This window comes from Temnothorax americanus, unplaced genomic scaffold (assembly GCF_048541705.1).
Source record: "Temnothorax americanus isolate GAGA-0224 unplaced genomic scaffold, ASM4854170v1 Scaffold106, whole genome shotgun sequence".
Taxonomy (NCBI): domain Eukaryota; kingdom Metazoa; phylum Arthropoda; class Insecta; order Hymenoptera; family Formicidae; genus Temnothorax; species Temnothorax americanus.
In genome coordinates, this window is record NW_027509238.1 from 242,764 (window position 1) to 255,516 (window position 12,753).

The 12,753-nt window shown below is 43.4% G+C and overlaps 1 protein-coding gene across 1 annotated transcript in view; it reads right to left on the reverse strand.

Moving 5' to 3' along the window:
- Positions 1-12,753, reverse strand: part of Dally (division abnormally delayed protein) — a 50,587-nt gene that overhangs the window by 30,806 nt on the left and 7,028 nt on the right. Inside the window, exons 3-4 of the mRNA XM_077418612.1 lie at positions 6,728-7,304; positions 6,066-6,267 (exon numbers count right to left, since the gene is read on the reverse strand). Of these exons, the coding sequence (XP_077274738.1) occupies positions 6,066-6,267; positions 6,728-7,304 (779 nt within the window). The remainder of the gene's footprint in view (positions 1-6,065; positions 6,268-6,727; positions 7,305-12,753) is intronic.

The following is a 12,753-nucleotide window of genomic DNA, read 5'->3' on the forward strand; positions in this document are numbered from 1 at the left end:
GGAAATTCCCTCGTGCAATAATGGAAAATACAAGAATGGCGCATCTAACAATATACGACGAGCCGTTGCGTTATAAAATTTTTTATATTTTCCAAACTGCGTACAGCGGAAACGTATCTATCTCTCACTCGCATCTGGCGAGGCTCCTCGTTTAACTGTCGTAGAGGGTACACGCGTCATAAGCGAATCAATAGCCGTCAGGGATGGAAAAATGAAGTGTTTCATACAAATCGCTGCGATTTCCGAGACCCAATGACTACGTAATCACTTCAAGGAAACGGTGGTCGAAAGCGATACCATCTAATACCGCCCGCGGAAATAAAATCGTGACATCAGCCGATCGATTTCTCAGAATGTATTCCGATCACAATGGTACCTTAACTATAAATCTTATGAAACGATTCATATTCATGCGCCGCGCGGACCTGCCAGATCGCTATAGGGGATTTTCTTCATATCGATGGCCGCTCGTGGAAAATCGATTACTTGTTATGCGTTGTCTCGAGAAATTTAACCGAGATCTAAAGATAGACTTGTTGTATCGTGCAACATCCGAACGAACGTTCGCGGAAACGAAATAGATATTTCCTGACGATGTCGAAACGACATCGTCGAGACGTTCCAAGTTTTCGAAGGCACCCGGTGAGTTCCTCGTAAATCTTTTCGCGCGATGCGAAAGATAGTTATGTTATTATTATTTCGCTCCAAGGAAACTCTCGAGTATCCCTGCAGATCGAACTGGAGAGATTCGGGAGAACTCACGCGATCGAAGATCTCGTCGACGAAACTCGACCAGTTCTCGCCTAGATCTCTCAAGGCGAGACGGCTCTTCTGTGCGGAGCTCTAGTTTCGCCAAACTCGACGGAGACGAGACCGAGCACCGAGCGAGGTACCGAGGAGACGAGCGGGGGGAACCGAGGGGATCAAGGGGAGGAAGTCACGCGTTCGTCGTGCGTATTCGCGGCCGGTTGTAGCACGCAATTATCCGAAGTAGGCACCGAAAATACCAATGGAGGAATGGGTCATTGATTCCGCGCCCGGCACCGTGCCAATGCCTCTCTTCCACTTCCTTCATCTCCTTCATCCTCCTCTTCTTCGTCATTTCCCCCAACTCCCCTCCCCTTCCCGCCCTTCCCCTCCCGCCCCTGTCCCTCGTCGCCCTGTCCTCCTCCGCGGTTCTGCCGTGTGCACGCGTTGTTCCTCGTCGCCGGATGATTATATCGACCGCGTAGGAGGCTGGGTCGAAGCCAGAGAAACTGTGGCTCTCCGGTATACGTGGTATATCTATCTCTAGGGAGGGAGCGGAAAAAGGAAGAGAGAAAGAGAACGAGAGAATGTCAGGCGGAAGGGACGAGAATGGAGGAATTCTCTCTACCGTAATTTCTGCGCCAGGACGGACGTTTATCGCTAAAGTTACACGTAGATATACGTATGGATGTACGCGTGTCATCGATATCGAATCGCCGCCGCCGCGCGCGGCGTAACGTCTGGCGAGAGATCGCCAAGAACCTGTCCTCAACGTCGGATTACCGACACGAATGGGTATGAAAACGTATCACCGGGGATCAGCGTGAATTTTGCTCGACGATAATACACATATCTTCCGCTAGAATAAAGTTCTCAGCGTTCCTTCGCGAATAATTCGCCGAGACACGCATCACAGATAATCGTTACGGCGACAGAAACGATTTTTATTGAAAAGGATATAATTTATCTCTTTCATCAAACTTTGGATTAATATAATTTTTACTCGTTTATCATTATCATTTATCATCATACGACATGACAAATGGATCATGTCATAACTCTAATATTATATTAGATAATATTTATGATTTTTATTAAAAAGTATCGTGTCGAAATAATTATCATTTAAAATTTAAAAGTTAATTATATCGCTGCATAATTTAACCAAACAAATTGCATCGCATCAGTTCATCATTGCGTCGTGGATGCACGGAAGAGTGGAGAGAATGAGATAAGAGGACGGAATGCACATCAGTCCGGATAAAATTAAAACGTATAAAATTAATGTTGGAAAGCTGTTACTTCAGTCTGACATTTATCCCAATATCAGGTTTCATCGGGGACGAAATTATCCGATATGACATGTCGGGAATATCCACATTCGGACCGACCTAACACACACTCCAAGGCCCGATTAAGCGATTGAACCCGATAACATGTAAATACGTTTGCCCAAATTACACGGTAATCCGTCCATCGCGAATCTAGGTCAAACTTGGGCAACCCATGCGCGAGCCAAATCGAAACTCAAACGATTTACAATGGTGTAAGGGGTTTGTCGTCGTAAAGCATCCTCGACCGAGATTATTATTCATGACACGCAAAATTACAGAAAAATTGTTATATATATTGTAACACATGGAATTACATTTATCCGCAAGATATATCCTCTCTTTATATTTATCTCCCGTGTTAAATTTTAATTTTTTAAATTTTAAAGGAAGGTTAGATATGTATATACGACGATATATCTACGAGTATCGAGGATTCTCGGATTAAGTGTTTCTTGAAAAAGCCAGTCCAGTCGCGTTCGAGATCCCGAATGTCGTTATATCGCGCAAAACGTGAGTGTGGGAAAGAGGATACAACGATGAATAACGACAAGAGATTAAGGTAGTCGTCTCGTCAGGGCATGTATTAGATAAAGTTTTCGATTTTGGATTTTATATCAAATTATATGATCAGCTTTGCAGTCGATTTTTTCTGTGGCTCCTTACCGACTATTTACTCTAGAAAATCGATCTCGAAAATCACAAATTTTGCATTACTTCATACAAACGGCCAGAAAAAGAAGGCTCTATCACGGTTTCAATCACATATTTTTCACATTTTTCGATTAGATGAAGTGAGAAAAAACATTGCTTTTTGTACATTAGATTTCGAAGAATCCGATGCAACCATAAAATATATAGTTTACCGGAGATTTCGCTGCTAATTTTTAAGTTTATTTTAGTGAAAATGCGGTAATCGAGCAGACATTTTTTGGTCGAGGTAAGGTTGGGAAGACTTGGCAAGCCGCTGGCTAATCACTGTAGTTGCAGGTTATGAGGCTCGTCTTTCTTAGCCGAATTGGATAGTAATTGACACCCCTGTCATGCGTTTTGAAACCCTTTCTCAGTAATTGTCAAAATTCAATCGAAAAGGAGATGTAACCTCACTTGTAACCTTTCTCGACGACTCGCATGATCAGCTGATCAAAACGGAGTCAAATGAGAAAAATCACATAATTTGGAAAAAGTAACATACTTTGTCACGTATGAAATTTTACACCATAATTCATAAAATTATTTTTCCCTTAGCAAAAATTGCCTGAAATATATTTCTGAACGTGAAAACCTACAAACAGTCACATGACTAGCACGTAGCGAGACGCCTACCTTAATTCTGTTTGAACGGACTCCGTGCGAGAGAGAGAAAGAGAGCGAAAGGAAGGTATGCGAAACGAGAATGCCTCCCTTTTCGCGTTCGCCCAATTATGGAAGCGCTCGAGCGACATTGTAAGAAGGATCCCGGGCGCTACCGTGAATAAAGGACGTGCATTTCTTTCCAAGGACTTGGCCCGCGAACGTCGATCCTGAGGACATTCACCCGTGTTCTCATCATTCTAGACAAATAGAGAATTTTGAAAGAATGTTTCTTCTCAAACGATTTGCTCGAATAGCGCGAAACTTGAAAATAATTTGCATGTATTTTAATGAGTTGCTCTTAAAGAAAGAGTGTTTCTTCAGGATCCTTGTTTTTCAAGGAAAAAAAAAGAACAACGTTTAATAGCATGAATAGAATCGTATAAATTTATAAGATGTATCATAATTCTGTAAGTTAAAGTTGCATAAATATCTATTATTATCATATGTCACGCACTGCTATTTTACACCAATGACTGGAATAAAGAGTTCTCTGAAAAAAAGTCCATTTAAAAAAAAGTGACGTATGCAATTTTGAAATAAAACTGTCCTAAAAATAAATGGTTCCAAGTAACATTTAAGACTCAGGTTTAACTATAACAAATTCCTTATTAATTAGAAGAATTTCTATACAGTTTTAATTTCAGCAGACATCCGGTATGCAAAATTTGGCAACATTTGTTATTCCTGCATAAAATTCGACAACTGTTACCATCGAGGCGAATAGTAAGGCACTTCCCTTCCTTCTCATTCTCACATATCACAGTTTTATTTTATTATGTTATTTAAAAAAAAATGATTCTAAAAGAGATTTGACATTTAAAGAAAGATTTTGATTTTATATCAAACTGTACTTTCCGTTCGAAACTCTCTCTTCCATCCACTCTGATTTGCGAAGGCAACGAGATCTCTCTCGTGGAATCGGCAAGAAGATTACAACGTGTCCCCGGGATTTTTCGTTAATCCCTCTTTGGCCACTCTCTCACGCCTTGGAATTCCCGTGCTAATCCGGGGCGGTATAACGTGACTTTCGTCCAACTTCTCTCCTGATAGAGAAGCCAGAAGGAAGGTGAGGGCGAGAGGGAGTATCCGTCGGTCGGGAGGAATAAGTTAAACGCCTTCGTGTATATAGGGGCAGCGCGGGGCGCCGCGCGGGATGAATAATAATGAGGGACATCCAGGGGTGCGGGGGAACACCTTGTCGGGCGTCTTTTCGTAAAAAGGCCGTTAAGGTGCTACCTTAACGATCCCCTGGGCCCCACGCCGCCGTCCCCAGAGAAGAGATGGGGAGGGGGAGAAGAGGAGAGGATCGGTAGGGCCTGCACGTGGAATGCAGACACGTAATGCTCGCAGAATGCGCCCGGGCCGCCGACCGCCGGGAATTATTAGTGGATTCGTGAGAGAGATCCCCTGAATGCAACGGGTCGGAGCAGGTCTATACGCGCGGCATCGGCCGTATATATATATACGCACACGCACGAGGGGGCGCACAGGCACGAACAGGTACGAAGCGGGGACCTGCCGCCGGGTCCCACGAGGGCCCTGGACCCCCCCCCCTCCTCCCCCTTCTGACCCTCCCGATTCGGGCCGTGCAAACCTTTGTTCGCGATTCGACGAGTCCGAAATCGATGCAGGATAAGACTCGCGCGATTAGGAAGGATACTCGGTATATTCCCCCGGAAGGATATGACTAAGCGAGAGACTTTGGTTGGCCACGACGAATCGAAGGAAAAGTTTGATGCGCTTGATCCGGATTTATCTTTGCTTAAAACGCAAGGAGTCGCGGAATTGTCGGTTAGTTTAAGACGAAATGAGGTAATCGGGGACGATTGGCGACCGCGAATCGATTTCGATGGCAACGGGAAGGAAGAACCGCAGAGACGACGAGCGAGGAATCTGGCTTCTAAACGAAACGAACCGGGGGGGATCGATTCTGTCGTCGCGGCGGCGCGGCGCAGCGTGGCCGCCCGCGTGTGAGAAACTTTTAATTGCGTTCCGCGCGCGAGCGAAGCGGCCCATTTCGTCGGGACTCGGGGTCGAGAACCGGAACGAAGGGACAAGAAGTCGTGGTGTAGATAGAGGGAAGGTAAGGAAGGGTGGGGGAAGAGGAAGACGAGGGGGACGACTGCGAAAGAGGGCGGCGAGGCGAACGGCGCGCGAGCGGAGTGCATAACTTATGCGTGTTCGCCGAACGAAGAATTGTCTCGAGAAGGGCAATACGGGGAACAAGCTGGCGCGCGCCGCGTGGAAGACGAATGTGAAAAGCGTCGGGAAAAAGAGGGTAACGACTAAGGCAAGCCGACCTGGCTCGCGAAAGGTGTATTTACGTATGTGCGCGCGCGTGTATTTTGCGTACGTCCGGTGTGTGTGCTGAGAAATATCAAATATATTGTATACTTGGATGAATTTCGATTAACGGTAAAGTTTATCGTTAAATTTTGCGTGTGCACAGATGTTTCACAAAATTTCAACGCGTCGCTTCCCAGAACTATTTCTATTTTCGCGATCCTCGCGTATATAGGCATAATTAGCGGTGACGTAATTAGCAGATCTATTAGCGCTCCGATATCGGCCACGGCGCGGCGCCGGCGTCGAGACGCAAAATCGTTGAAAGGCTCCTTCGATCTGACTCACCTTCTCCTCGAGCCGCGGACCGTCCTCCATCGCGTGCATGATGGCATCCGAAATGCGGGAGTCCAACTCCCTGACGGCGAACCTGACGTTCAGACCGTGGTAATCGGTATTGCTGCTCACCGCCGCGACGAGCCTCTCGACCGTCTCCACGTAACCGGACCACGCGAGATCCAGTTCGGACGCCGGCTCCGTCAGGCAGCCTCTGCAACGTTTATTTGCATTTTCTCTCTCGTGGTCTCTCACAACTCGCGAGAATTAAGGCCGCCGGTCGCGAGTCACCGTATCGGATTATTATGCGCGAGTCTAATAATTATAAAATCGCTCCGCAATAATTTCCCTGTAACACGGACAATTATGTTCAAAATCTCACGTGGGAAACAGCAATCTCCCGATCCGAGATAATTGTAGATAATTATAAATAATTATCAATTCGGTCGCTTAATCATCCATCGGGGAGAGGCGATATTACAAGCCTCATTACTCATCGGTCATGCACAGTTTGCCGCGCGTAACGGTCGGTATTTCCCGTATCGTTGCGCCTACCGGAAAAGCGGATTTGTTACGCCGATAAGATTTTAACACCTCCTTCCCATCCCCTAACATTAGACCCCACGCATTCCGACAATTCCTAGGACTATTCTCATAAACTGGCCGTCACTCACCTCACCACGTTCGTGCAGAATCCGTTGCAGGGTTTTATATCGTCTGCAATTCCCATGCATTTGGGACAATAGGTCATCCTAAGCAGGGCATCGTAGCAGGCCTCCTGTTGCGGACTGCTGCTGTCGGTGGCAAATAGCACGTTGTCGGTCTTGTCGAGGACAGTTTTGCCGAGTGTTAACGCCTGCACCAGAATCCTGGTAGCCTCCAAGCTCTTGCCGATCTTCTTAAATATATCCTGGGGCGTGTCGCCGAACGGCTGTATCTCGTCGATCCTCTCGTACAGGCAGGACTTGAACTTGTCGGTGAAATCCTGTCGATCCCCATGCGGATTAATGGCATAATGGTAAGCGATCGGGAAGAGCCGCGTGAAGAACTCGTTGATGCGCTCCTGCAGCGTCTCGCGCGTCAACGGCTGCTGCAGATTGTCCGGGGTGTTGGCGGGCGACACGTAGTCCATCATCGCCTGGTAGAGCCCTCGGATCGATGATCTGCTCTGCACCGCCATCGAGCGGTACACGTGGTCGAACATGATCAGGGTCTTGTTCTCCGACCTCCGCAGCAACACGATCACCGTCTCTGCGCAGATGGCAGAAAGCGCTCTCTTTAATATTTTACAAGCGCGATTTAACGCCTGAAAAATCTCCGTCCATTTGCCGCAACTCGACGTCGAGGTTCGCCGAGGTTCGCGTAATCCTCGAATCGGAGACCGGAAAAGTATTGGAAGCTCGACATTTTTGGAACTCTCGAGGAGATTTCTCCGTCGTCGAGTGTTCAATATATATATATATATATATATATATATATATATATATCATTTCTAGATAAGAGATGTAAGTCAAAAAGGAAAGGTGTGTTTTATTCTATCTAAGAAATGAAAGAGAAAAATGTGTTCTATTCAAATAGAGAAAACATTTCTAAGAACCTTAAGGTAATAAAATAACAAAGCAGCGTCTTTGTATTCCTATATTCATTGTATAAGAGAGATTAAACGGTAACAATAGCGGAGATTAACTTTTAAAATTCTTTTCGCGCGAATGCCATTTTTCTGTCCAAAAAAAACGCAGATAAAATGTATATTGTTTAGTAGAAAAATATCTTCTCTTTTGAAAACTCGTCTTTGGTTAGGTCCGTTTTGTTTGTATTGACAAACTTAAAATAACAAACTTAAGAAACTTAAAATAACTGAGGAAAAGATTATACTAAAATATCAAAAGCAAAAAATTCCTCGGGATCAAAAGAATAAAGATAGTCATCCCCGATATACAAGCTTGTATATATATATATACGCGTCAGCGGTTTAGCCTTCCCTGTTCCCTTTTCCTCCGTTAGTTCTTCTAATCTAACTCGATCAAATAATTCCTCGTGCAAATCCACCCACTTGAGATTTCGTGAGTGGAACGAGAAGAAGAGCGCCGCGCTCGTGACGGACTGAGAACGAACGCGGTCGCACTTAATCCGTGCGAACGCGTAAAACGAAGAAGACGGACGATAAGTGCTCCTCGATTCCCGCTTTGGTTTCAAGTGGCCTCGGCCAAGAATCTATGCGCGGCCTAGGGACGTGCATCTTGCGGCTCTAATGATATTATCAAGAGAAGTGGCGATCGGCCAGGGACAAGAAGGTCCGCCGATTATATCTCTATTTCGATAATATCGATTATTGGGATTAAAGCAGATGTGTATAAGCGTCACGCGTGTGAACGTTAAAATATGTGATATCAAAAATGCATTATGTTTAATAATGCACAATAAATTGCAGCTAAATCAATTACGTATAGATATACGGTTGTATATAAAAAATGTATATTTATATATTAATTAAAAATATATTTATATATATCATAATTACATAATACAATATATGAGGTAGACAACATGAGATTTCGAAAATTCCATCGGCGACCTCGATGCATAACCGAGCGAGGGCCATTTCGAAATGCTGCCGTTTCTCTTGAAAATATGGTTCTCTCTTCTCGCGAAACATCACGCACGATACTGAAATTGGACTCACCGCGAGAGAATATATACCGGTTCCGATATCTGATTTGCGACATTGCGCTCCAGAATTATGCTGCGCGAACGAAAGTCGTATCCGCGTTTCCCACCGGGATCGCAACGGAGCGGAGAGTAATTTATTTTTAAATGGATATGTCTCGCGGTTGTGAGGCGACTAAAATTAACGACAAATAAAAATACGCGTTGCGATATCCCGCAGCCGTCGTCTTTCGTCGTTTCTCTCCTCCTTCCCTCTTTCTATCTCTCTTTCTCTTTCTCTTTCGATAGGGCAACAGACATTTACTTTCCTCCTGGTGAAACATTATTTGTCGAGGCGGATCATACCCAAGTTAATTCAGACTTCAAAGGCGGTATCGCGTGCGACTACTCGGATTTGTTTTCCTTCAATTACCAAGATTCCTTCGAATGGACAGAAATAAAATCGGCAATGGCCACGCGTGCGTGTCCTTTTAGGAAATTACATCGATCCTATTCAAACAAGCGTAAAAAATCGAAGCATTCCCTCAAACCCAAGTTTCTCTTTATTGATAAGACAGATACGAAGATCTCTTCTCCCGAGATACCACACAAAGTTAGTGATAACATTTAAAAAACAAATACAAATTTTAATGTATTTTATAAAGAATGTAAAAAGTGTCTTGTGTGTGTGTGTGTGTGTAAAGTGTAAATAATTTTAATATTTAATATATTAGAAATTTTGATGGATTATATAATACATAGTTTCAATTTTTAGATAGATTAATAATATCCAAAAAGTTCTCCTTGAGAGTTTCTTTTAAGTAAAAAAGTATCATACGATTTACATATGTGAAGCGCAATACACAGAAATGCATTAATTTTAAACAATTTTATCCACGATCGATAGACGCAGATCTTCAAAATAAGTCATTAAAAAGTTATCAAGAAATTCTCAAATATGTAGAAACGAATCTCGTAATTTAGACATATTTTTCGTATCAGGACAGCGCTTAAATTTACGCAATTACACACTGTTAAATATTAAAAGATGAAACTTAAATCAATACCTTGAATTAAATAACATTTTGTTATTTTTAACTACCATGTGTGTGAAAATATATTATTTTAACTCCATTGATTTAGTTAAGTTCACATTATTTTAATTAAATTAACGACATGTTGTATAGAAGCAGTGGCGACTTATAGGAATATTTAAAAATTATACTCAAATTGAGTATAATTTGACACTACGAATTTAACAGTGTATACATCGCACAATCAATTTCTAATACAAAAAAATAAAAAGTTGCCAGTGAAACGGCAACAAACTGCATATATTATTAACCAAATAAGTGGACCATCCTTTATTACTCTATTATTATTTAAAAAACATAAAAATATGATAAATTTGTTAAAGGAGGCTAACTGCGATTCGCGAAGAATCGGTTTCCACGCGGCCCATCACGAAAAACATATCGACGCACTCGTCGTCCGCGAGGATACAAACATTTGCAGGCGTAGAGAAAAGAGAGAAAGAGAGAGAGAGAGGGAGGGAGGAAACACGTTTTTCGCGGTATCGAAAATAGCAGAAAGCGGAGGCTGCGCTTGAATTCTAGACGCCGCGTTACCGAGGCAACGACACGCGCTTCGCGAACACGCCGCCTCCGCCTCGCGTTTCCGCGCACGCTCCGCCGCCTATCATCCTCTGTCTTACCTCGTTTTCCGTTTCTGCCCGAGCGCGCGCGCGCGCGTACCGGTTAGCGCGTATCCTCGCGTATAAATACCGAACTGACGACGTAATCGCGATGACTAAAGGAAGCCGTACGGCCGAATCGCTCGATGTTGAAATTCGGTCCCGCGAAGTCGAAAAAAAAAAAATGTTTCTCTGAAAGTCGAAAAGCGGAACGAGATGAAATCATCGTCCCGTTTGTCCCGGGGTGAAATAAAAGCAACGCAACGATCTGTCATCGCGCAATGGGAATAAAATGATATACGCGGCAAATTGAAAGTAATAAAGCGGGTAATGTAGAACGATGAAGATGAATCACTATTGACATCGCGCGTTAATTTCTCGTATGCAAATTCCGCTCGCGGCTCGAGATGAGGAGTGACATGTTTGGGCGGCCGATCTTACGCGCGAGGTCGACGCGGGAATTAAGGAGATAGATCGGCCGAGCGACAGGGAGGAAAGGGAGGTAAGGATCGAGGAGAGAGTGGGATATAGCGGTTCGCTTTCTTGTCCCCGTATAAGGCGGCGCGCCGGAGAGCGACTCCGATTCTTCACCTTCGAGGGAGTCCCGCGGAGAGTCTTCGAGAATGAGAGAAAGAGAGAAAGAGAGAGAAAGAGCCGGACCTCTCGAAATCGTTCACGATAATTATCGAGGCTTTCAGGGTGCAGGAATCGCGGATACGATGAAAGCCGATAGAGATGACTGTGAAGTTGGCCCCCCTTTTTCAAAATTCGGAAAATTTTATTAGAGTTCTGGATTCCCCAGAGAGAGTTCTAGAGTTCTCTGTAGTTTTTAAAAAGAGTTCCGTCATTTAAAGTGGTGAAAACACCATTTTAAAAATGGGGGGGCTAACTTCACGGCACCCCCCATTTTTGAAAAAATGAATTTTTTTGTAGTTCCAGATAGATTTCGATGAGTTCTAGAGTTCCCTATAGGTTTCAAAAAGAGTTCCGTTCAAATAAGCCCAAAAATCGATGTCAAAGTTGAACAAAAAATTTCCACTTTTTTTTCAAATCAATTTTTTATGGTAGATTCAGAAAGATTTCGACGAGATCTAGAGTTATAGGTTTTATAACGCTCCGACCAATATTTTAAAAGTTACAGCCCCTCAAAGTACCGCAACTCGAAAATATTCCAAGTCCCGAAGAGTAATTTTTTTTTTAGAAATTTGCAGTTCTCGCTAGAGTTCTGGTGGCCCTCCGAGGAGTTCTATCGAAAACTTTAACGGTTCGAAGCGCTCCGACCAATATTTCAAAAGTTACAGCCCTTCAAAGTATTGCAACTAAAATTAAAAAATTATTTTACCGAAGTTCTCGCTGGAGTTCTGGTGGCCCCCCGAGGAGTTCTATCGAAAACTATAAGGGTCCGAAGCGCCCCGACCAATATTTCAAAAGTTACAGCCTCTCAAAGTACCGCAACTCGAAAATATTTAGGTGCGGTACTTTGAAGGGCTGTAACTTTTGAAATATTGATCGAATCGTTTCAAAACCTAATAGTTTTCGATAGAACTCCTCGGGGGGCTACCAGAACTCCAGCGAGAACTGCCGATTTCTGAAAAAAAAATTACCCCTCGGGACTTGGAATATTTTCGAGTTGCGGTACTTTGAGGGGCTGTAACTTTTGAAATATTGGTCGGAGCGTTATAAAACCTATAGGAAACTCTAGATCTCGTCGAAATCTTTCTGAATCTACCATAAAAAATTGATTTAAAAAAAAATGGAAATTTTTTGTTCAACTTTAACATCGATATTTGGGCTTATTTAAACGGAACTCTTTTTAAAACCTATAGGAAACTCTAGAACTCATCGAAATCTATCCGGAACTACAAAAAAATTCATTTTTTCAAAAATAGGGGGCGCCGTGAAGTTAGCCCCCCATTTTTAAAATGTTGTTTTCACCACTTTAAATGACGGAACTCTTTTTAAAAACTACAGAGAACTCTAGAACTCTTTCTGGGGAATCCAGAACTCTAATAAAATTTTCCGAATTTTGAAAAAGGGGGGTCAACTTCACAGACATCCGATAGAGGCATCTTTTCAGGGAGAGAAGTCGACCCTTCCTCCCTTTTGTCGAACTTTTTCCGATACACCGGCCAGGAATCTCCATAAATCAAAGCTGAAGGGCTAGCGAAGAGCGCTGAAAACCCTGTTATTCTAATGACAAAACACCGGAAACGAAGAATAAGCCGCCGGCCACTCTATCGACGTTCCAGGGTGTCTTTACGGGCAGGACAGAATTGAGAATTTTATATATACTTCGGAGGATACACTCGACACGATTATATTGACACGGTAGTAATTTAATAATTTAGTAACTGCAAACCT